General features: G+C 38.4%; 1 protein-coding gene across 2 annotated transcripts in view; it reads left to right on the plus strand.

Annotated features, from left to right (window-relative positions):
* The first annotated feature begins 617 nt into the window (after positions 1-617).
* LOC149256696 (5'-adenylylsulfate reductase-like 3) overlaps positions 618-26,139 on the plus strand; it is a 41,858-nt gene continuing 16,336 nt past the window's right edge. For both annotated transcript variants that reach the window (XM_089460840.1, XM_089460841.1), the window contains exon 1: positions 618-1,152. In XM_089460840.1, the coding sequence (XP_089316966.1) occupies positions 973-1,152 (180 nt within the window). In that variant the 5' untranslated portion in view covers positions 618-972. The remainder of the gene's footprint in view (positions 1,153-26,139) is intronic.

Raw genomic sequence — 26,139 nt, forward strand, 5'->3', positions numbered from 1 at the left:
AGAATATTGTTACATGTTTTTTTAAATGTTTATACTTTAATTCTTTTTATAATTAATGATAATAGTAATTTAAAATTAAATTATAATTTAGTTGATTTTAATGACTTTTTTAATCTTGACAAATTGAGATGTATCATGAGGTAAATATTTTGGGCCTGAGGGTTAGCTTAATTGGTCGAGTCCTCGTCATTAAAGTACCTTTGCTATTGGTCGAGTCCTCGTCATTAAAGTACCTTTACTATTGAGAAGTCACATGTTCAATTTTCTCGACACTTTTGGGACCAAGTTATGTGGTTGAGTTGAAAAAAAGTGATCCCTTTAGATAGATCTAACAGTTATGATCTTTGAAGTCCATGAACTACACGGGAAAAAAAATAACAAGGTAAATGTTTATAATAATTTTACTGATCGTTACAAATCTTAATTCTCATAAATTAAAAGAAAATTGAAGCCCTACGACCTTTGTTTATTTTACATTACAAGTTTTATTGAGTAGAGCATATTTTTTTGTCAAATTTTCCGATTGTTGAAAATTTTTAAACAAGGTAAAATTCCACCCAATGCTTTTAATACTCCAAAACTTATAAGCGTTAGAGATCGCTTTTTGTAAATGCTCCTAGAAAGAGGGATGGCATCCTAAAAAGCTGACGGGCCTTATGCCATCCATTACACCGTCGGGGATAGGATACTCGGATGTCCGTCGGTTGTTGGAATGTCAGCGGGCTGGATATTAAATAAAAGTGGAATGATCCGGGAAAGAGAGAGCAGGTCGATGCCGTTGAATATCACTTGTGCACACGATCGATAAGTAAAAATATCTGATAACTTTCCTCCCTCCGGTCTTTCGCTTTACCTTGGATCTCAGATTCAACCGTTTCTCTTCTGCGACCCTGAAAGGGTGACCGTGAAGGATCAGAAGGGTGGATTGAATAGCGCGCAAATTAATCAAGGCCATCATTGAATTAATTGGACATGGCCACTTTGGGCGTTCTGCTACTGCAATTTAGTTTAATGGGAATGGCGTTGGCAGGGCCCTTGGGATTTTGTCCAATCCCCAATCTACAGGATACTTTTTCGGACAAATGTATGGCTTCCGATTCAGATTCACCACCACGCGGCGCTTCGGGTTTTCTCCCTGACAGAGTTAGAGAGGTATCTCTCTTCCTTGCATTGTTTTAATGATTTTGTAGGGCTTCTTTCATTTTCAGGGTTTGGGAATTAAAATGGTGGGCAAAATGGTAGAAAGTTACTTGAATCGAAGTTTATTGCCATGTTTTATAATTCAATATTTATGACGTCTAGTCCCATATAATTACACGTAAATTGATAGTATTGATTGCTGCTCAATCACCCAGTATATTTCTGAACTTGTTTTAAGGATCGCCAGGGTTTCACGTTTTTGTGTTGAAATTCAAGTTATTTTGGGATACTCCCTCCTCCATTGGTTTGGGAACGAAAATAATAGACAGAAAGACAGACATGTACTCGAATCGAAGCTAACTGGTTGTGTTTAGCCCAATAGAATTTTAAATAAATGGATAGTATTGATGGCTTTCCAATTACCCATTAAAATTACAAACCTGACAGGTAAGGTTCAGGGTTCAGAATCACTCCGCTGTGGTCTAGTGGTAAGCTGGAGCACGTGCCATGATGATGACCTAGGTTCAAAACCCGGCGGGTGTTTTCCCCATGATATTGTGGTTGGCTATGTCTTCACCATGCGTAAGGTCATGCTAATGTGATAAAAAGTTGATTTGGTTCTAATGCTGAGGTGTTGTTAATGGTGGTCACCGTGCTAATGCGTATTTTTGCAGATGAGGCCAGTTGCAAGTACCAGGTGACTTTGATGGAAACACATTCCTGTTAGTAGTTGCTTTGTAGCATAAGGTGTGTTGTAAAGCTGATATCGTAAGGAGTTAAACAAGCCCATTTTAAAAGCGCTTGACCAATGACAAAGATTCAGTGCTGAAAAATTGCACTTGTAACTTGTAAAACATAATTGAAAAGGGTGGTGTTGTCTGTCATCATTTTTGTCCTTGGATGCTTTGCTTGCATGCAAATTTTAGACGGCATTAGCATTTAAGAAGTAAAATGGAAAACTGGCCATGTTATTTTCCCCTGCTTTCTGTTTTGAAATATCAAATATGTACAGTTCCTGTTTCATCATCTCTTGCTTCGCACTGTGTCATGCCTTAGAAATTGGTATAAGAGCTGTCAACAGTGGTGCTTGGTATGGAATGGTTGATATTAGGAGTACAATTTTAGTTGAAAATGGGGATTAGTTTAGTACATGTCAACCAATTATGTTTTGACATTGAAATAGCTTCTGAAATTTCAAGCCCTTTTCTTTTGGAGCAGAAGTGGACTGCAGGAGAATTACAGTCGCATAACTGTCAAGAAATAAGTTTTATGATAACTACCCAATTGAACAGCACACTGTTCTTCATGATCAAGTTTGCTATTTTTGAAGGATATAGTGTTTTTGTTGCTTGGAATGTGCATGCAAGTTAGTCTTGTTTTCTCCCCTTTTTGATAACTTAACGTATAAACCAATTATGTTTGCCAATCCAAGTATCCTACTTGTTCAATCACTCCACATTGTGACTTTGTAATACAGTTGTGCAAGCATGAAAGAGGAAAAATGTGACAAGATAAGATAATTTTCCTTTGAAGTCGAGTGTGCAATTCTCTTACCATCTATAAGGCTGAAGGAAGAAATCTCTTTGTAGATGATTGGCTAGAAGAACTAGATCTGATCCCGGGGATACCTCTTTTTCTAGAATAGATGACATACTATCGTAAGTTGGTGAGGAGGGATGCCTATTGCTTTGGTGTAAATTGTGTCAGAATCTCATTAGGCAACCCTTTATGGTTCTCTCTATCAAATGTTGGATTGCATTTTGGGGTTTGATAGGTATAAGGTTGGAATGATGCAACTCTTTAGTTGCCTCTTGGTGGCCTTGTCCACTGGGGGCATTGAGAAGAAATATGTAATCTTTTGAATAGTGTTCAGTTGAGTAGGGGTTTGGAGGATGTGAAATCTAAATCAGTGTTGCGAACATCTGGATTTTATTGTGATTTTGCGCCTAGTCGAAGTTTGCCAATTTTTTCCACTATTTTGGAGGTATCTTAATTTTGCTGATATTTGCCGATTTTTACCAATATTTTTTGCCTTTTTTTACGATTTTTTGGTTTTTTGGACCCTAGCTGATTTTATCTTGATGCTGATGTTTGCAACATTGATCTAAATATGAAAGCCTCTCTGATTGTAGTGTTGAGTATTGTTGCTCTGGAAATTGAAAAAGGGTGGAGAGGAGTTATGAGGCTCATTGAATAAGAAGTGGAGTAGATTGTGTATCTCATAGTGTAAGGGGAATTTGCATATATAATGCTCATTTGTTTCTGTCCTTGTCTCTTGTTTATGCCAAATTTGATAAATTTTGTCCTCTTGCAAGATCCAGTGCTTAGCTTCCACCCAAAGTTGATGGGAGCTCACTTTAAGTTGTCCTGATCATGAGCTTATGCATCCAATTTCAAAGCAGAGAAGGGGACCTTATAATGAGGTTGTTATTTAATTGTAGGGAATGCCTTACATAAAAGGCCGTATTGGGTCTCGACTCTCAATCCTCTAGGGGTGGTGATCTAAGTGATCTGTATGTGGTAATGTATTGCCTATAAATATCCTCCTTGATAACTCCCATTCATTTGTTTCTTGCTTATTAGGGAAGAGGTGTCTAGGAGCATCCAAGGACCACACGAGCTACGAATGACAATTTATTGATATACCAAATGATTGAAGTAGGAAATATCAAAGTACTAGCACCACACTCTCTTGGGGTATGTACTAGGTAATGGCATCAATGAAGTGATAAGCAAGATATGGGTACTTATCCTTGCTCGTCATTGAGTTTGTAAATCTTTGGAACATGATATAGTAGCCCTACTAGTTTGATGATAGTCTTGATCTGGAAAGGGTGTGCCACAAACTTTGCTTGAATGACGGGTTGGGGAACCATCCTCTTGCATCCATCTAATAATGCAACAAAGGAAGAGCGTTTGAAGCGGGTCGACATGGGTTGGCTCCCCAAGCCATGTTGACCCACTTCAAACGCTCTTCCTTTGTTGCATCATATAAAATTGCGGGATTAATGGAGGAGTTCTTGAGGTTGAGTTTGGGTAAGATTTCGTATAACACAAAATTGCGGGTCTGGACTTTGACGATGGAGTTCTTGGGGTCTAGTATGGGTGAGATGTCAAATAACACTATTTTTAGTAATATCTATGCTCTTCCCTTTATTATGTAATATTATTGCCTATATCAAGGACAAGGTTTGGCTTCTAGGTTATAGAAGTCCCTTACTTGTAGTAATACCAATAAAGATTCTATTAATGTTTTTGAGAAAATTGTATCTTGTGTTTGATGTGTGCACATTATAAGTTTGTGTTATAGATTAATATTGTACTCATTTCTTATGTTCTTGTTTCTATCACTCAAGCCTTGATGAGTGTTGATCAAACATAGATTAGGCAAGAGCATTAAGTCTAGGAAAAATTGAAGATTAATAGGTTTACCCTTAATTGAGAAAAGTAGGTTCATGATTGAGAAAAGTAGGTTTATGTTTGAATGACTCAGGCACAAAGTTTGGCATGTCGTAAGGTGACTTGGTAGTATATTAAACTTTAAATGCGTTTAGATATTTAAATGTTATACCAAGTTTTGGGGAAATGTGAATGGGGAAACACATCCCATTGGACACGTGGATTCATCCTTGAAATTTTAGGAGATTCCCTAGGGTGATGTTGGGGTCCTTGCCACAGGGTGTTTGTTTTTTTGTTTTGTTTTGTTTTTTTAATTATTTATTTATTTTAAATAAATGAAAAACACAAATGGTACATTTATTTGTCAAATGTTAACGTATGAAAAAGAATGATATTTATCAAGGTGTCTTTATTTCAAGGTGGGTATGTAGGCATCTCGAAAGGATGTACTTTAAAAATGGGAATGTTTTCATTCTTGGTTGGAATGCTTCTCCTGGTCTTCCTCAGCTTCCCCCAAAAAGGCTTGTGGTGAAATGTTTTGGAAAAGTTTCTTTGTTGTGTGATTGTAGAGAGAGAGGGGAGTATGCCCCTTACCTTAGGGAGTGCATCCATGTGTAACATTGGTTATTTATTACGTCGAGTCCATGGGATTGAAGCTTGTATGTAGCCATCTTGAAAGGATGGAAATGTTTCCATTCTTCGGTGGAATGTTTTTCTTGGTGTTCCTTAGCATCCCCCACAAAGGTTGTGGTGAAATGTTTTGGAAAAGTTTACACAAAGAGAGAGGGGAATGCGCCCTTACCCTAGGGAGTGCATCCTTGTGTAACATTGGTTATTTATTAGGTTGAGTCCATGGGATTGAAGCTTGATCTATGTCAATATCCAAACTTTACGCTTGGACTCTTCTAATCATTTAGATATTGATGAATGCTCTATAAGGTTGGCCCCTAATGCCAAATAATATGACAAGAATTATGACTTTGTTCCTGGGATTGGTGTTACATCTTTTTGGTTGAGCTGAGAGGCTCATTCTACAACCCAGTGTGATGGTGATGTGTAATTCTGTCTGTGCTCAACTTGGCCCCTAACTTGGAATTGACACGTGTCTCTTAAAAAATACTTTAAATAAAAAAACATTGTCGGCTATAATGAAAAGATAAATGATTATACATATTTGGTCAGATTTAATCAAAACCATTTAAAATAGCAATAATCACATTTTCATTGTGTTCACTTGGTTCGTTGTTAATATTACAATCCAATATGAAAAAGAACTTTTATAAATAATTTCAATATAGAACTAATATATTTCGATATGAACTCTCTCTTGTATGTGTATATACATTTTCTGTGTGTGTTAATGTTTTCCTTAGTAAAATATTTCAATACTCAAGGAAAATGCAATTAAAGGTAAAATACTTTAGTTACTTCTTAATAATAATAAATTATTCAATGTCAGGCCAGGCAGTAACTCTCTAAAGGCAGAAAAAACTGATTCGTGTATATTCCATAGGTAACTCATTGTTATATACAATAGGGAGTGATTGTTCAGTTCATCTCCCGATGACTGTTCACCTTCCCAATTTATTTATTTACATAAAATTCCCAATCACGAAGATTAGGTGTCAACATTCCCCCCCTTAATCTGAAGGGATGTTGGTGAGTCCAAGCATCATTCTGAATCGTTCAAGCTTTTCCCTTCCAAGTGCTTTGGTGAAGATCTCTGCAATTTGCTCATTTGTGGAACAATGACGGAGATGGATTGTTTTGGCCTCAACATGATGTCGAATCAGATGATATTTAGTATTGATATGCTTTGTTCGATCATGGAACTTTGGGTTCTTGCCCAACTTTATTGCAGAGGTGTTATCAATCATGAGTGGAGTTGATTGTACTTGTTTTACCTGCAAATCTTCAAGAATTTTCCTCAGCCACACAATTTCTTTCGTTGCTTCAGCTGCTGCCACGTATTCTGCTTCTGTTGTGGAATCTGCTGGAACTGATTGTTTGCGTGATCTCTAGGAGACAACTCCTAATCCAAGACTCATAGCATATCCTGAAGTAGATACCCCAGTTTCTTTGTCTCCATCAAACTCTGAATCAGAGTATCCAATCAAGCTGAAGTCGTCCACCTGTGTATACTTGATTCCAAGGTCTTGAGTTCCCTTCAAGTACCTTAGAACTCTTTTTGCGACAGACCAATGTCCCTCACAAGGCTTTTGCATGAACCTGGAGAGGATTCCAACAGTAAATGAAATGTCTGGTCGGGTAGTAGTGAGGTAGATGAGACTTCCTACAAGCTGTCTATACTTTGTTGCATCCTCAAATTCCTTTCCTTCAATAGATGTGAGCTTTAAGTTTTGTTCCATTGGAGTAGAAAGAGGATTGCATTCTGTCATGCCAAATCTGTTTAACAAATCTCCAATGTATTTCTTTTGAGAAAGAAATATGGCTTTTGGATGTTGGGTTACTTCAATGCCAAGATAGTAATGAACATAGCCCAAATCAGTCATTATAAAACTTTTCCCCAATTCCTTCTTTATGGATGCAATGTAGCTTTCATTGTTCCCTGTCACTAAAAGATCATCTACATATACCACAAGATACACAACTGTTTTGCCAACTTTCTTGACAAACAAAGTTGCATCCTCAAGATCAAAATGATTGAAGTTGAGTTTCAGAAGATGCTCAGTTAGTTTTTCATACCAGGCTCGCGGTGCTTGTTTGAGGCCATACAAGGACTTCACAAGTTTGCATACTTTATGTTCATGTCCTTTCATAGCAAATCCTTCAGGCTAGGACATAAAAACATTCTCTTTTAGATCTCCATTCAAGAATGCAGTTTTTACATCCATTTGATGGACTTTCCAACCGTTTTAAGCTGCTAGTGCAAAGAGTGTCCGGATGGTGGCCCATTTTGCTGTGGGAGCAAAAGTTTCCTTATAATCAACCCCTTCCTTTTGTGCAAAACCTTTTGCCACAAGCCTAGCTTTGTGCTTGTCAAGTGAGCCATCATCTTTGTACTTGTTCTTGTAGACCCACTTGCAGCCAATTTGTTTGGTTCCAAATGGAGGATCAACCAGCTTCCAAGTGCCATTCTTTATGAGAGCATCATACTCCTTTTGCATCGCTTCTTTCCATTCATCATGAGAAGCAGCTTCTTTGAAGGAAGTTGGTTCAAAATCTGTAGACAAGTTCAATTCACAATCATAAGTAACATCCATATCAACAAGTGAATTAGAGTCATCTACATCACCTCCATTTTGTCGGTTTGAATTTCTGGTTCCTGTTTTTCCAATTTCATTAGGATGAACACTTTCAAGTGTCTTTGTCAGCCACTTTGGGGGACCTTTTTGAGATGGTCCAGGCTGCTCTGTTGATTGAGTTGGGATTGAATCAAGATTGAGTCTCCCAATTCTATCAATTACATCACTTAAAACATCATCCGTTGTTGGAGTTTCATGCAGGGGAGATTCTTCTTCAGAAGAAGATTCCACATGTTGATCTAGTATAGGAATCCCCCCTTCAAGATGTGGAATCTGATTATCAAATTCTTGAAATGATTTCGTTTTTGCGAATCTATCCAAGCGATCAAGTTGCCGCTCAACAACATTGTCAGATTTGGATGATTCAAGAAAAATGACATCTCTAGATACAACAAACTTTTTATTTACTTCATCATAGAGGCGGTATGCTTTAGAGGTGTTTGAATACCCCAGGAAGATACACTTACGACTTCTAGCACCAAGTTTGTTTCTATGTACCTTTGGTATCAAAGCATAACAGGTTGAACCAAAGATCCTGAGATGTTTTACCGAAGGGACATGTCCATACCACAATTCATAAGGAGTCTTGTTTCTTATAGCATTAGATGGACATCTATTCTTTATATATGCAGCACATAGAACAGCATCAGCTCAAAACATTATCTTTACATTTTTGAAGAAAAGCATGGACCGTACCATATTCAAGATTGTTCTATTCATTCTTTCAGCTACACCATTCTGTTGGGGATTATAAGGCACAGTTGTTTGATGTTTGATCCCATGTTGGCGAAGATAGTGTTCAAATTCATTTGATGTATATTCTTTTCGATTATCAGTGCGAATAGACCCAATATGAGATTGTGCATCATTTTCAATCCATTTATGAAAATTCTTGAATGTTTGAAAAGCATCAGATTTGTTCTTCAATAAATAAACCCAACACATTCTGGTGTAATCATCAATAAATGTCATGATATATTTATTTCCATTTGCAGAAGGAACAGATATTGGACCACATAAATTTGAATGAATGAGTTCAACCTTCCTATGTGCTCTTGAATGTGAATCATGAAAAGATTGTTTTCTATGCTTTCCTAGAATGCAAGCATCACATTGCTTATGTTTCCTAGGAATTGTAGGCAAACCAGCAACACCATTTTTCTTCAATAAGCGGAGACTGTCATAGTTTAAATGTCCAAATCTAGCATGCCATAATAAACTTGATGGAAGTGTACCTTCTTCATGATGAGTAATATATGAGAAATGTTGTGCATGAGCAGAGGTTCCTTGCAGTTTGAGAAGTCTTTCTTCTTGTATTCCCCTCATGACAAGTGAGTGGTCAGATGCTTTTCTTACCTCAAGTTTGCCATCAAACATATGAATGGAGTGACCTTACTGGCGGATGTGGACCAAGGACAACAAGTTTCTCTCGAGCTGTGGGAGATATAGAACATGATCCAGAAGAAAGTCTGGAAGACCAGGCAATTTAAGCCTGATTTTGCCAAGGCCTGATGGCTTGATTTTTGACTGATCTGCAAAGTATACTGCTCCATCAACATTGTCAGTGAAATCTTCAAAAAAATCTTTTCTATGAGTCATATGACAGGTTGCTCCTGAATCAAGCAACCAATCATGGTAGCTTGCATGTAGAAGCATCATGTGATCCATTTCGTTTGCAGCGAATGCAATGCAGATCTGCCTATTCTCCTTGAGAATGTTTGCCCCCCTGCCTCTGAAGTATCTTCCTCTTCCTCTTCGTCCACTTCTTCCTCTTGTAGAATCTTGAGCAGGATGCTTTTCTTTATGAGCAAGGCACGCAGTCTCTTCAGAAGATTCTGGAGCTGTCTTCTTTCTAAAGGCTTTCTCTCTTTCAGCAAACTTTTTCACAAGAGAGTCAAAGGTTATATCTTTAAGATTTCCATTTGCTTGTAAAGACTCAAGATAATTGGAGTAGGTAGGATAGAGTGCCTTGAGAAAAGCAATAAGAGGGATATCCAGCTCAACCTTAGTGGATTTAAATATCATGCATTATAGACTTTACTTCAGATGCAAGAGCAAGAGGATCATTATTTTTCAGTTCAAGAGTGAAGAGTTTAATCATGAGTTGAACAACTTCAAGTGCAGAATGTGAGTCATAGAGTTCTTTCAGCTTTTGTAAAGCTTCAAAGGCAGTTGAATATGATGAAATATGGCGACTTACTTCTTCATTTACAGATGCTGCGATTAATGCATAGGCTTTGCTGTTCTTGTTTTCCCAAATGACGAGCTCTTTGTCTGATGTAGGCTGCACTGGGTCATTGTCTCCTTCTCCGACACACACTCCTTTCCACAACTCATTGAAGATGAGGGTGTGTTTTATCATCCGGGACCATTCAGGATAGTTCTCCTTGCCAGTGAGAACTATTCCTACCATAGAGATGATTGAATGCATTCTGTAAAAAATACTTCTGCTGATAAAAAAAAACTTTTGCTGATAAAAAGAACTTCTGCTGATAAAAAACTTCTGTTGATAAAAAACTTCTGCTGATATACAATGAAGTTGTACTCAAAAGGGCAACTCTGCTGATTTCAAATTCTTTATGCACTCTGTTTTTTTTTTTTTTTTTAAATGTCTCCAAAATTTATAAAATATCCTCCCCTTTCATTTTCTTTTAAACAAGAAAACCATTCAATATATATATATATATACCACAGACTTGGACAATATATATATATACACCCACAGTGCTCAGCATTAATACCCACAATGTTTTCCCCGGATGCACTCAGCTTTAATACACATTCAATGCTCGAATATAGTGAGCGGATTCAGCTTTAAAACGGCGTTAATAATGCAAACGCATTCAAGCATTCAAACATTAATAATGCAAAGGCATTCAAACGTTAATAATGCAAGGCATTCAAACGTTAATAATGCTGCGCATTCAATAAAACGATAATACCACTGCCGTGAGCACTGAGAATTCAAAACTCAAAACGATAATACCACTGCGTCGATTGCAATTGAACAGGCGTTCGCAGGAAGGCAAAACGACAATCACCGTTGCTAGGGATTGAACCCGGGTCACACTTGAGTAATGCCATCGATGGCAATTGAACAGAGCGACAGTAGTGCCATCGATGGCAGCACTCAGCTTATCGAATCTACCATTCAACAGGAAGGACTATTGACGTTGATGGAACTTCATGTGGCCCTTCAAAATCGTCATAGAATAGTGTTCTCCTTCGTTGTATCAGCTTATCGAATCTACCATTCATGACAGTCATGGCCCTTCAAATGCACAACACACCACGGTAATTCAACGCACAGGTATATCGGCCTCAGCGTTAGGTAGACAACGTTCTGCGTGCCACCTTAACCAGAGAGGGCGAGAAAGAAATTATGGCATGGTCTGACTGCTCAGAGAGCGACAGAGGCAGAGGCAGAGTAGCGCTCTGGACAGAGGCAGTGGCAACAATGATCAGGACAGAGACAGTGGCAGAAATGATCAGGAGTTACAACTATTTTTAGAACTGGCTCTGATACCATGTCAGGCCAGGCAATAACTCTCCAAAGGCAGAAAAAACTGATTCGTGTATATTCCATAGGTAACCCATTGTTATATACAATAGGGAGTGATTGTTCAGTTTATCTCCCGATGACTGTTCACCTTACCAATTTATTTATTTACATAAAATTTCCAATCATGAAGATTAGGTGTCAACATTCAAAAATACAATTTAAACAATGAAAAATTAGACATGGTCTATATATAGAGACAGGTAGAAAATGACTATAGAAAGGGATTAAATCTCTTGACGTGGAAATCTTTTTTCAAGTTTTGAATTCTAAAAAGAGGTTTGTTTATAATGAGATTTGATGAGTATTTTGTGCTGAATCAAGTTTCACCTAATTTCTATACTTTTATTTGCAATGTTAATTGAATCATCATTTAACTAGTAGCACATTATGACAATAGATTTAAGGCTTAAGCATTAGTATTCCATAAGCAACATATAATCATAAAGGCATGTGAACCATAAGAGTGCAACACACCAAGTCAACATACACATCATCACATAGGAACACCGGATATTAGTTGGAAAACCCAACTGGTAAAAACCACTGTTGCTGTTGTCTCTGCCTTCTTATTATTATAAGAAAACCTTCTTTTACATCTTTCTTTGGTGCCGACTTCTACCAGTGTGCAGACTCCTGCCTGCTGGAGGTCACCACCTCCTATTGTTTTTCCAGCTATTATTTGAAGGAAGCCCCCACTCCTTGTTCAAGTTCTCCGGCCACCGCCGGAAGGAAGCTACCACTCCCTTACTTAAGGTCCCAACTCTCGGACTTCTTTTGGACCTAGTTTCAGAATCTTTTACATTGGATCCACCTGCAACAAATTCAAATCTTGTAGGCCATGCTTCATCCATTTTTCAAACTGGACCCACTTAGTCTTTATAGCTCAATAACAAAATACAAAACCTCTGCAATAGTCAATCAGGAAATCTGTCATCAATACTTCACTGCATATATCAACAATCAATCTGATATGAAACAATTTCTGAACCAAATTCACTGTATCCAAAACATCCATTCTCAGCTCTCTGCCATAAACCCTAGTAGCAGCAAATTCTCTGCAAAAACATCAGCAACATGTCATCATAACCAATCTCAATAGAGTTCATACAATCTCTGCCATATGAGACCACTCAACAACAGTCAACAATGCATAATACTGTCAACCTCAAGGACTCAACCCCACTCTCAGCTGCAAAGTACCAAGCCTTTTCACACATCAAACACATATATCCAAGCAGCCATCACTTGAAAGCCAACAGCTTATATCAGTGCTTTGCGCCATAGTTTTAAAAACCGGCCACAAAAACCGGTAACTGGTCTAACCGGCCGGTTGGAGGCCTGGCCGGTCCGAACCGGCCTAACAAACCCGGTTTATTACCTTATGTGCCCAAAAACAGGCCCTAACCGGCCGGTTCCGTCCTAAACCGGCCGGTTTATGGACAGCATTGTTTCTTATGTCTCCAACATATGGAAATGCTTGCAGGTGGTTTCTACTATGGGAAAACAAAGAGTAAAACCATCTCTTCTTCTTGCTAAAATAACTACTAGCTCCTTGAGAAAGGTGCCCACTTCTCAGAAGTCGAAGAACAGATCACACTCAACATAACTGCAGTTATGAGGATACCAAAACAAATCACCCATTTTCTTTGCACTCTCAAAGAAATTAATATGCATAAAATTTGGAAGGGAAAAATCAAATCTTGGTGGCCGAATTCAACTTTATATATTGAAAAACAACATCAACAAAACTGCTTGTTCAATTCTCACTGGCTCTCAGCATTTGCCCGTCTTGCACCACTGTTAAACACTTGTTAGAAAATAGTTAAAAATAAACCAGAGATACGACCAATGGGCCACGGTCATTAAAAGTTCAAAAACTTCACACACAGAGCTGCACTTTCAATAAAGGTATCAAGAAAGAGTGAGTACGCTGATAAGTAATCATATGTCTAACAGAACTGAGATTGAAATAGAACTGAATCAAAAAAACTAATGTTTTTGTTGTGGTGAAATTTTTTGTATTAGTTTTTACAATTAGCACACCCAACTCCATCGATTCCAAATAAAATGAATCCAAAATGTACATGGTCCAATATAAGAAGATGAATCCCAATTAAAAAGGATCGCTACAGCTCATGAATATACCCCTCACCTTGCATACTCAGATTTAGGAAAAGGTTTCAAGTTTTCAACAGATTTCAAAAATAACTTCCATTCTATTTTTCATTGCATAGAAGCAATCTTTCAGGGGGTCAAAGTAACATCACCATACCTTCTTCTCAATCTTTTCTTTGACCATAAACAGTTGCTCGTAGTTAAAAAAAAGTAGTTTATGGAGGTACACTGTAGACTTGTAGTAGGCCAATGGCCTCATAGCTTGCAGCATTGTTTTTGGACTTTATAGGCCATTTAGAGCCTCATTTCTTATGTATTTTGCTATTTTGTCGATGATATGTATTGCACTTGGTGCCATTTTGATATATTCACCTTTGCGTGGTATATAAATGAGCAAACTTTGCATATTTTGTCTCTATTGGCTTGGAATCATGGTTTTACATCTTAAAAATAGTTTTGTTTCATTAAAAGTTAATTATTTAATGTATTTTTTAAAAACCGGTTCGTTTAGACCAAACCAGTCCCGGTTAGACCGGTTCCGGTCGGTAAACCGGTTCATTAGGTGGACCGGTCCGGTCACCGGTTCCGGTTTTAAAAACACTGCTTTGCGCATAAGCTAAGCCTCTGCATATTACATTATACAATAGATCCTCATCAACATTCTAGCATCCTCTCACTCTGACTCAGTGCGCTAGCGAGTATCACAAGGCATCTCTTTATACAACAGCCGCATTACAGAGTCACAAGGCCAATACTAGCAGCATACTCTAGGGCCATAACAATTAGGTTGTGTTAAATACATTGGTTTACTCACAGCCATACCAAACATATTATATACACTGTAGTAACCCCTTCCATCGCAAAATGTCAGCATATAAACTCTATCTTTGCCATTTATATTTCTGTTCCAACATAAGCAACCTCACTGTGATCTGCCCTCCATGCATTTATTATGCTCAGTCATACGATTCTGATATCTGACCTCTGTATAAACAATATCAGTCGTAAAAATTTGCCTTATACACACTAGCAGCATATGCAAAGCATCCTGGTATTCTGCCATCAAACATCAGCACGATTAATCCACCACTGGCTCTTCAAGGTCACCGATATACATCAGATTCTACCAATAAAATGAGCACAATACTCATAATGAAACTCAGCAGAATAACAACATTAGACAAATTATCATAATGGCATGTCCTGCAAAACAAGTATGTCAGATAAACATGTGATCTCTATTGCAGCTCAAATCTTAAATTCCACGCATCAATATCAAGGCATGCTCTGTCCATTCAACTAATAAACTCAGCCATGATTTCTCTTTATAACATGCTACATGTATACAATTCACATACAGTTTGAGTCTAATCGCACCATTCGCACCACAGTTAGATCTGATTTTTCCATGCGCGCAGGTTCCTTTTGGCTCAAGTCAATCTCTCCTAACTCCACTCCAATCTCAAACAATGCTCTCACACTGCATCCTGACCAGATTATAATTATTCCATCATCCATGCACATAAATCACATCAAGGAGAGCCAGTCGCACTTGCCTCTGCACACTGGCACATTCACATCATTCTGCTCTTTAAAAGTACTAATATAAAACCGCACTCTCCAACCTCTGTGTAGGAATTTACAGGGTAAGTTCCTCAGACAGAACACCAAAGGACACCGCTCACAAACAGATCACAGATCAATACACCAGTATTTTGACGTGGTTAAAACCCTCAAAGAGGGAAACAGTCCACGGCCTGAGCCAACGCGGCCACTTCAGACAATTTATTAATAAAAGAATGAAAATTTACATATGCTTCTCTCACAGACGGATTACCCTACAAATGACCCTCCATGCTCTTTAAATAGAGATCATGGACCAATCGGGTGTTAAGCCACGGATCAAGTGTCGGTAATACCGAGGAGAGAATGAACTGTCGGATCACTGCATATCGTGACCGTCGGATTGTAAGTTACAAAATGTACATAGTAAAGAAACACACTTTACCTAACTCTATACTAGACCAAGTTGTACTTAACTATTTCTTGTGTGTCGGAATATCCTAACATCCCCCCTTAAGAACAACTTGGGATAGGATTGAAGGATTTACAAATATGACACAATAGGAGAAGGAAGGAGGCACTAGAGCCTATCCCCCCTTAGTGACAACTTCCTGAACTCCAACCATAAATCGAAGTTTAGTGAACTTCGCCTCTGTGAGAACCTTTGTAAAGATGTCTGCAACTTGATCATCTATTGAACAATATTGCACTTCAAGGGCACCGCTCACAAACAGATCACAGATCAATACACCAGTATTTTGATGTGGTTAAAACCCTCAAAGAGGGAAATAGTCCACGGCCTGAGCCAACGCGGCCACTTCAGGCAATTTATTAATAAAAGAATGAAAATTTACATAAGCTTCTCTCATGAACGGTTAACCTACAAATGACCCTCCATTCTCTTTAAATAGAGATCATGGACCAATCGGGTGTTAAGCCACGGATCAAGTGTCGATAATACCGAGGAGAGAATGAACCGTTAGATCACTACATATCGTGATCGTTGGATTGTAAGTTACAAAATGTACATAGTAAAGAAACACACTTTACTTAACTCTATACCTAACTCTATACTAGACCAAGTTGTACTTAACTATTTCCTATGTGTCGGAATATCCTAACATCCCCCCTTAAGAACAACTTGGGATAGGATTGAAGGATTTACAAATATGACACAATAAGAGAAGGAAGGAGGCACTAGAGCCTATCCCCCCTTAGTGACAACTTCCTGAACTCCAACCATAAATCGAAGTTTAGTGAACTTTGCCTCTGTGAGAGCCTTTGTAAAGATGTCTGCAACTTGATCATGTGTTGAACAATATTGCACTTCAAGAACATGGTCATGAATGAGCTTTCTGATGAAGTGCATGTGCAGTTCAATGTGTTTGCTGCGCTGATGTTGGATTGGATCTTTGCATAGTTGAATGGCACTTTGATTATCACACCAAAGTGTAGTCGGATGTTGTTGCTGAAAGCCAAACTCTGACAGGATCTGACGAAGCCACAAGGCTTCCTTACTAGCTTCTACGGCACCACGATACTCTGCTTCTGCTGAAGAAAGAGAAATGGCACCTTGTTTCTTGCAAGCCCATGTAATAGGTCCTGAACCAAGAGTGAACACATAACCGGCAGTAGACTTCCGATCATCAGGTTCACCAGCTCAATCGGAATCAGTGAAACCAACCAATAGAGGAGATGCTTCGACACTGTAATGAATCCCAAACTGAACTGTACCTCGAACATAACGAAGTATTCTTTTAGCTGCTTTCCAATGACTTTCACATGGGTTTTGCATAAATCGAGCAACAAGGCCAACAACAAAGGAAAGGTCAGGACGAGTATGGGTTAGATACAAAAGTTTTCCTACAAGTTGACGGTATAAGGTAGCATCAACTTCAGGAGAAGTACAAGTGACTGAAAGTTTGACTCCAGACTGAAAGGGAGAAGGGGCTGGCTTACAGTCTTCCATGTGAAAATGGCGTAGAATATCACAGGCATACTTGGATTGGGAAAGGGAAATACCTTCCTTGGATTGCAAGACCTGAAGACCTAGAAAATAATGTAAGTGTCCTAAGTCTGTCATTTCAAACTTCCTTTTAAGGCTAGACTTCACATGGTTTATAAGGTTGGGATCACTACCAGTCAAGATAAGATCATCAACATAAAGAACAAGAATGATAAGAGACTTGCCCACTTTCTTGGTGTAGACAATATTGTCAGAATGACACCTAGAAAAGCCATTTTCTAAAAGAAAGTTATCCATTTTGGCATACCAAGCTCGAGGAGTTTGCTTGAGACCATAAAGGGATTTCTTAAGCCGACATACAAGGCTGGAGTCTGTTTGTATAAAGCCAATAGGTTGTTCCATATAGATTTCTTCATGCAAGTCCCCATGCAAGAAGGCGGATTTAACATCCATCTGATGGACTTCCCATTTGAAAGAGGCAACAAGGGAAAGAACAAGGCGGATAGAGTTCATTTTGGCAACAGGGGAGAAGGTTTCAGTATAGTCAATGCCTTCAACTTGTGAAAAACCCTTAGCAACAAGACGAGCTTTATGTTTATCAACTTTCCCATCTGGTCCATACTTGGTTCTGTAAACCCATTTGCATCTAACAAGTTTTCGTCCCTTTCGTAGAGGAACAAGATCCCATGTATCATTTGCCAATAATGAATGATATTCTTCATTCATAGCTGCTTCCCAATCTGGATGGCCTGAAGCTTCTGCAAAGGTGTCAGGATCATAATCCACTGAAGCTTGAGCCAATAAAGAAGAGGCTCTCTCGAACTGAGAACGTGTACGTCACTGATCTGTAGGATCACCGCAAGATCACCTGCTGCATCCCGAGTAGCACAGATCCATTTTGGAAGCTGAGGAGCTGAAGGAGGATCCTGAGAAGGTGGGGGAGGATTTTCATCCTCGCTTTCATCATCTGAAGAAGAAATATTTTCAAAAGTAGAAGAGATAGGGAGAGGTGGCACATCCGCCGAACTAGGCTCACAGGCTGATATATTTTCAACAAACTTTACATCTCTTCTAATGATAACATTTTTGGACTTAAGTGGAATAAGTCTATATCCTTTGACATCTTCAGAATATCCAACAAAAATACATTTTTCACTCTTAGGTTCTAAAGCTTTATGTTTCTCATCTGGAATATGGGCCCATGCTTCACTTCCAAAAACACGAAAGTGACTTACATCTGGTTTGATTGAGCTCCATGCTTCTTCTGGAGTGATATTCTTTAAAACCTTAGGAGGAGTGCGATTTATTATGTAATTTGCACAGTTAATTGCTTCTGCCCAATAATTAAGACTAAGTCCTTTAGATTGAAGCATACAATTAGCCATTTCCTTTAAGGTGCGATTCTTCCTTTCAGCTACAACATTTTGTTGTGGAGTATATGGAACAGTATGTTGCATTTGAATTCCATTCTCAGTGCAAAAGTTGATGAATGTGTTTTTAACATATTCTCCTCCATTATCAGATCTTAGCTTAAGAATTTGATGTCCAGATTGTTTTTCAACAAAGGCCTTAAAGGCCAAGAACATGTTAAATACTTCACTCTTGAGTTTTAAGAAGTATACCCAAGTGTGTCTGGAGAAATCATCAATGAAAGTTAAGAAATACTTGTAGCCAGAGAATGAAGCAACTGGAAGTGGACCACATAAATCACTATGCATGAGCTGTAAAGGGGCTGAGGCGTGCCAAGAGGCACGTTTTTCAAAACTGTTCCGATGATGTTTTCCGAGTACACATCCGGAACAAACACCATCTCTGCAAGATACCATTGGAAGACCTGTCACCATATTTTCTTTACATAGATTCTGAAGAGAGCGATAGTTTAAGTGACCAAATCGCTCATGCCAAAGTTTGCTCACTTCATCATTATGAGCAACAAATACTGAGGGAAGATTTGATGACCCAAAGTTGTGAAACTTATACAACCTTGTAGAATCATCAGCAATGCCAGTAGCTAAAATCTGTCTAGGATCAATTAGGTCCTTAATTACAACATCGTGAGGTGAAAATTCAACGATTTTACCTTCACCTGAATGAGTTATCTGATATACAGATAGAAGGTTGCAGGATAAGGTTGGAACACATAATACATCATTAAACTGACCATTGTCTAGATGAACAGTTCCAGTCCCTACAACACTAAGAGATCTATCATCACCAACATATATATTTTTGGTGTTACAATCATTTAAAGAAGAAAACATGGCATTGTTTTTGGCCATGTGATAAGAAGCTCCAGAATCAATGAGCCACTCATGAGAATGAGAAGAAGAAGATACATTTAGTGCATAGCCAGACGGAGATGCTTGACAACCACATGCAGAAAGTGCCATTCCTGAAGATGAAGTTGAAGTTGAAGATTGCTCCAAATGGATGTTATGCTTCTTCATTGCTGCTTCCAAGGCTTCCATCTTCTTAAAGCATTTGGATTCTAAGTGGCCATCTTGATTACAAAAGTTGCAATGTCTATCAGTCTTCTTCCCTTTGTTTTTATTTGTCTTATCATTTTGTTGAAATGATTTTTCATTTTGAGGCTGAAATTGCTTAGGACCCTTGTTTGGTTTAGGACAATTCTTTTTAGGATACAACTTCTTAGGATTCTTTGGATTTGGTTGCTGCTGGGCGGCTAACGCTTTCTTAGAAGAGTTTCCAAGATGAAGAAGACCAAGGTGTAAGAGTTTTTCTTGTTCTCTTATTAAAGAATCACAAAAGGAATCAAAGGAAGGGGACTTGTAGGTTTGTCCTTGAGAAATGAAGGCTTCTCTTGTAGAATGGAAGGTGGAAACAAACACAGAATAGGCTGGTCCCAACTTAGTAAGAATGGAGTAGATAAGGCTACTATCTTCTTTCTTAACCTTAACACCTTCCAAGAGAAGTCTATGGGTCTTGAACTTGGACAAAAAATCTTCAATGCAAGAAAAATTATTGGGGTCCAATGTAAGCAATTCATTTTCAAGTTGATGGGCTTTAAATTCATTTTTGATTCCAAAGACTTTAGTAATCTGTTTCATTGCTTCATCAGGAGTATCAAGTTCTGCAATATGGAATCTAAGATCTGGAGAAATAGACACCCCTATCAACCCACGTGCTTGGTCTTGCCTATTTTCCCTTTTAGCTGCCTTGTCTTCATCTTTCGGTTTGGTCTCTTGGCCTGTGGCTATTCTGTAAAGACCTTTACTTCTAAGTAAATCCACAATGTAGGACCACCATTGGAAGTAGTTGGTGCTGTCAAGAATAACTTGGCATGGACTTTCCATTTAAAAAAAAAACTGAAGCTATAGATGCTGAAACTAAGTGTTTCAATGGAAAGATCTCGAAAAATTAGACTGTTTAAAAAAAACAGTTCTGAAAACGGCTTCCGGATGAAGAAGTTATGGCTTTTTGAAGAAAATTTGATGAAGTCGCCGACGAAGTGCGGGAATGTGCGGAAATGAAAAATCCGCCCCCACAAAATGGAGACTTGAACCCAAGACCTCTACTCTCATAAATTAGCTTTGCACCAAGTGAGCTATACAAAAAGTTTGAGAGAGAGAGGGGGGTTGATGCTTTGGGTTGCGTGCTTGCTTTGAGAAATCTCTTTTTCCCTACAAAACAAAAAACACAAAACCCAACACGGACATACAAAAAAACGAACCTTGCGGCTCGAAGTTAGCTTTAGCTGGAAACTAAATATTTTCAAAAACGAACCTTGCGGCTCAAAGTTAGCTTTAGCCGAAAACTAAATATTTTCCTCAATGTTTTTGATTTTCCGAGATCACACTAAGGCGCAGCGGAAAAGAGCATATGCATGAGAAAAATCCTTCCTTTCTGTTTCTGATTTGCCCAGATCGCACACAGTCGCAGGGCAAAGAGCATAAGCAGAAATGAAAGGTATAGATCCGGTAATAAAAAAAGCTAAATAAATCGAAAACTGAAATAAACAGAGAGAAAATCACTGTAAACTGCAAATAAACATTGTATACCTTCAGATCTTAAAAATGACGCAGCTAGGGCTACCGAAAACCTTTTCGCGTGAAACGAAAGGGGTTACTCACTGGAACAGATGCTCCCAACACAACAGAGCAGTCCTCTCGGCCCGAAAGCAGTCAGAAACATTAGATCTAGGAAACGGTAGTCGGATGCAGTTCTACTGGCTTCAGATTTGGATCACCAACGAACGCGGCCCTCAAATAGCTCTGATACCATGTAGGAATTTACAGGGTAAGTTCCTCAGACAGAACACCAAAGGACACCGCTCACAAACAAATCACAGATCAATACACCAGTATTTTGACGTGGTTAAAACCCTCAAAGAGGGAAACAGTCCACGGCTTGAGCCAATGCGGCCACTTCAGGCAATTTATTAATAAAAGAATGAAAATTTACATATGCTTCTCTCATAGACGGATTACCCTACAAATGACCCTCCATGCTCTTTAAATAGAGATCATGGACCAATCGGGTGTTAAGCCACGGATCAAGTGTCGGTAATACCGAGGAGAGAATGAACCGTCGGATCACTACATATCGTGACCGTCGGATTGTAAGTTACAAAATGTACATAGTAAAGAAACACACTTTACCTAACTCTATACCTAACTCTATACTAGACCAAGTTGTACTTAACTATTTCCTATGTGTCGGAATATCCTAACACTCTGCTTTGATCAACAGCTAGACTCATAAATGCTAGCTTTTGGACAGAACAATGTACAGGTCTATTGACTATGTTGCCCAACGCATATTATCAAGCCATCTTCACTTCACTACAGTCGAGTTTTTGATGATCAAACATATCGTTTTACTCATCAACATGAGCCCTCAGCTCAATCCACCTTAATGCTTGATCTGCAGGTTTTAGCTCTGCACATGTCCTTTAAATTGAAGTGCACACTCACTCGTAACCAGCACAGGGTATAACAATTCCTCAATTCACGGATTGATCAGATCTATGCTCAAGATTTATTAAATCAAACCAAAATGTAGCCATTTCTCCAGATCTGGTAATTATTTGCAGACAAGAATGTTCAAAAGATTCAGATCTCTGTACCATAAAACATCTCCTCAGATCGCTCGATACTCAGCCATGCACTCCTTCGACCCTGAGCCAGAGCAAAAACGAAACACAAGATATATTGGATGAGTGATGATACCAGATCAGACTCCTCAAGTGCACAAAAATGATGAATCGACCTGTGAATTTATAAGCTTTCTGCCCTTCAATTACCACGTGCAAAAACTATGGATTTGTTCGATGGTATCAAATAGACGTTGAACCCCTTTGGTCACAAGGTTTACCTTGGGAAATTCGGTGGTTTGGCCCTTGGTAATGCACGTTGATCACCTATAGGCATCTGCACAGGAACAGAACTGGCAACCTGATATTAATCTGCGCAGGCATATAATGGGAAGGGAGAAGCACTAGCCCAGTGCCGCTTTGTGATAGTTCATAGACAGCAGCACTCCTCTAAACTGAGGAAAGTTAGACTTTCTCTACCCAGAACTCTGCAACTTGTCTTCAAACCTTCTCCAACACTATCCCAGGACCTGTACAAGCCTTAGCAACCTCTACAGCCACCTGATCATCATGCACAGACTCATCAACCTGTTGACATCAATGCCAACCTGACTGGCACCATGCTGCCAACAATCACTTGAAATCTCTTCCTGAAAAACCAACCTCAATATGTTTAAAATGGATAGTTTAGTGACACTTTCTGTCACCAATAGTGTACCTCTGACATCAGAATCAGTGCATGTTGATTCTAGTGGTTCTCCCTGTCAGATATGGAACTGGATCTTCTGAATTGCAACAAGAACATTCAGATCTGCTATGAACTCTTGCTATATGCAATCAAATATGTCTGAATCTGCATCTTTATTCTTCAAATCAACAATTTAAAATTGGAGATCTCGACAAAGAATTCTCTGATCTCCATTTGTATTCCCTTGAACAGCAGATAAACCTTGAGAATAGCAAGCAAAACCTATTTAAGTCTGCTTTGATTTTTTTTTGTCTTGTTTTGGGTCCAAAGAAAAATTGTGATTTCCATTTATAGCTTGAATTGAAGTTACATTTTTTTATGTGCAACAAGCATGGACTTTTTGCTATCCCTTCACAACAGCTAATCCCAAAATCCCGTCACTTCACAGTACATACATATTTCCATAAAGTAGTCCAACTATCTATCTGCTAGATAACCTAAGTTATTAAAAAGGATCATTTGAGCATTTTTAACAACAGAATCATAATAAAAAGACCAAAAAATTATGCTCAGCATCTTAACGAGGCTTGAGCTCCATTATAAAATGCCTGAAGAGGTGGCAAAAGTGCCTCCTCTAGTGTCTTCCAGAATCATAATCCCTTGTGCAATGTGAAGACCTTCCTTTAACAAGGCATCTGCCTCGTTTAGCTTTGAGAGAAATTTCTTCAAAAGGGCTGGCCACCTTCAGCTGATCACCAATAGGCTTGAGATATATGTTGGATGATTGACTACTAAACTGGAGTGGCCCAAATACATATTTTTAACCAGTGTTGCGAAAATCGTGATTTTTTGCCAAAAAATCATAATTTTTGTATTTTTAAATTTTAAATTTTGTTTTTATTTTTTTAATTTTGCCGATTTTTACCCCAATTTTATCCTGATTTTTACGATTTTTTCTTTTTCTGGACCCTCGCCGATTTATTCCCAATTGCAATTATGGCAACATTGTTTAAGATTATTTCTAGAGCACACTTTAAAGGGCGTCTCAGAGTAAATCAGTATAATTATTGATTTCTGCCCCTATTCGAGCCTTTAATTCTAGAATGTGATCCGTAGAAAAGTTTAATCTGCTACAACACCACTGAGTTATGATGGACCCTGACTAGCAACACCACTGAGTTATGCAGGATCCTGACTAGCTACATCAAAAAACCATGATACATGATAGCAATTAGGTATAAGAACATATGCTGAGGCATGTAGTGGAATGTTCAACATTTGTGGTCGTTTTTCCACCTCTGCACGAATATAATTATACAAGTTGACATCTCTAGGCTTACCAATGTCCTTAATCTGCCCCAATATTATCAATTTAATCATATCTATGTAATAAATAGACGGATTTTTAACCAAATGGTCAAATATGTTTTTCAGAAAATTGCCTAAAAGTAGCTGATTGGCCAAATTTCACCCTTAACAAAATTCCCTGTTTGGCATTATAAACCTTGAGAATAGCAAAGCAAAACCTCTTTAGTCTGCTTTGATTTTTTTTGTCTTGTTTTGGGTCCAAAGAAAAATTGTGATTTCCATTTATAGCTTGAATTGAAGTTACATTTTTTTATGTGCAACAAGCATGGACTTTTTGCTATCCCTTCACAACAGTTAATCCCAAAATCCCATCACTTCATGGTACATACATATTTCCATAAAGTAGTCCAACTATATAACTGCTAGATAACCTAAGTTATTAAAAAGTATCATTTGAGCATTTTCAACAACAGAATCATAATAAAAAGACCAAAAAATTATGCTCAGCACCTTAATGAGGCTTGAGCTCCATTATAAAATGCCTGAAGAGGTGGCAACAGTGCCTCCTCTAGTGTCCTCCAGAATCATAATCCCTTGTGCAGTGTGAAGACCTTCCTTTAACAAGGCATCTGCCTCGTTTAGCTTCCAGAAAATATGTGAGAAATTTCTTCAAAAGGGCTGGCCACCTTCAGCTGATCACCAATAGGCTTGAGATATATGTTGGATGATTGACTACTAAACTGGCGTGGCCCAAATACATATTTTTAACCAGTGTTGCGAAAATCGTGATTTTTCCCAAAAATTCATACTTTTTGTATTTTAAAATTTTGTATTTTGTTTTTTTGTATTTTTTGTATTTTGCCTATTTTTATCCTGATTTTTACAATTTTTTCTTTTTCTGGACCCTCGCTGATTTAATCCCAATTGCAATTATCACAACATTGTTTAAGATTATTTCTAGAGCACACTTTAAAGGGCGTCTCAGAGTAAATCAGTATAATTATTGATTTCTGCCCCTATTCCAGCTTCTAATTCTAGAAAAGTTATGCTGGACCCTGAGTTATGCTGGACCCTGACTAGCAACACCACTGAGTTATGCAGGACCCTGACTAGCTACATCAAAAACCCGAACTTTGTATTTATCGGTCTTCAAATTCTTTCTCTGCCTAGGACTTTTTGGAATTGCAGGCCTAATGTTCACAGAAAAAAATGATCTCATGGTTCACCTGTGATGTAAGTTGGAATTGAGGAGAAATATCTGTTCAGAGGTCAGAGAGTTTCCGGTCAACCAGATACCCCACATTATAAAAGAGGGCAGAGCCACAGCTTTTTTTTTTTGATGGTATTTTCTTTCCAGCTTCCACACAATGAAGTAACCACAAATTTTGTGAAACCTGTTATTTGTTTGGCTTCTGATGGGACTTGTTGAGCGTACTTGCAGTTTAAAAGCAACTGGGATATTGTTTCTTTGTCCCTTCTACACAGCATGCACATCCCTGGGTCATGTCTGTTCCTTCTTTGCAATTTTCTCAAGTCAAAGCCTTATCCCTAATGGCAAGCCATAATAATATAGTAATATACATGTCTTCTTTGGGGCCTTTAACTTTCCAGATCAATTTCCACCTCAATTTCGGGTATTGTACTTAAGAGAGAACATTGCTTTGTGGCTGATAGCCAAGACATATAGTATTACCCCCAAAAATTTGTTTTCAGACCATGCAAGAGAATCATTCTTATCCTTGAGCCTTATATGTCTCTGATGCAAACTATCTATACATGATTTCCTTGGATCAGCTGTTTCCACTTCCATACCCAAAGATTGTGTAATTTTCCACCCCTGTTTCCATATGCTAGTAGTGCCCTGATCTGCCAACTGATTAAGAGTTTGATATCATTTTTCCTTCAGTAGCTCTATAATCTTCATCAGAAATCTAACCATTTTCTTGCACTATATCCAATGATCTGAGCTCTTTCTTACTTGTTCACTGTCCCCCACACTCCAAGCTAACCAGTTCTCAATCGTAAAGGTAGTCTTGGACAAGAGCCTTATAGTGAGAAGCAACATTTATCTCGTGCTTT

The sequence above is a fragment of the Pinus tabuliformis genome, chromosome 7 (genome assembly GCF_031772625.1).
Source record: "Pinus tabuliformis cultivar Carrire ecotype Pingquan chromosome 7, CPIR1, whole genome shotgun sequence".
Taxonomy (NCBI): domain Eukaryota; kingdom Viridiplantae; phylum Streptophyta; class Pinopsida; order Pinales; family Pinaceae; genus Pinus; species Pinus tabuliformis.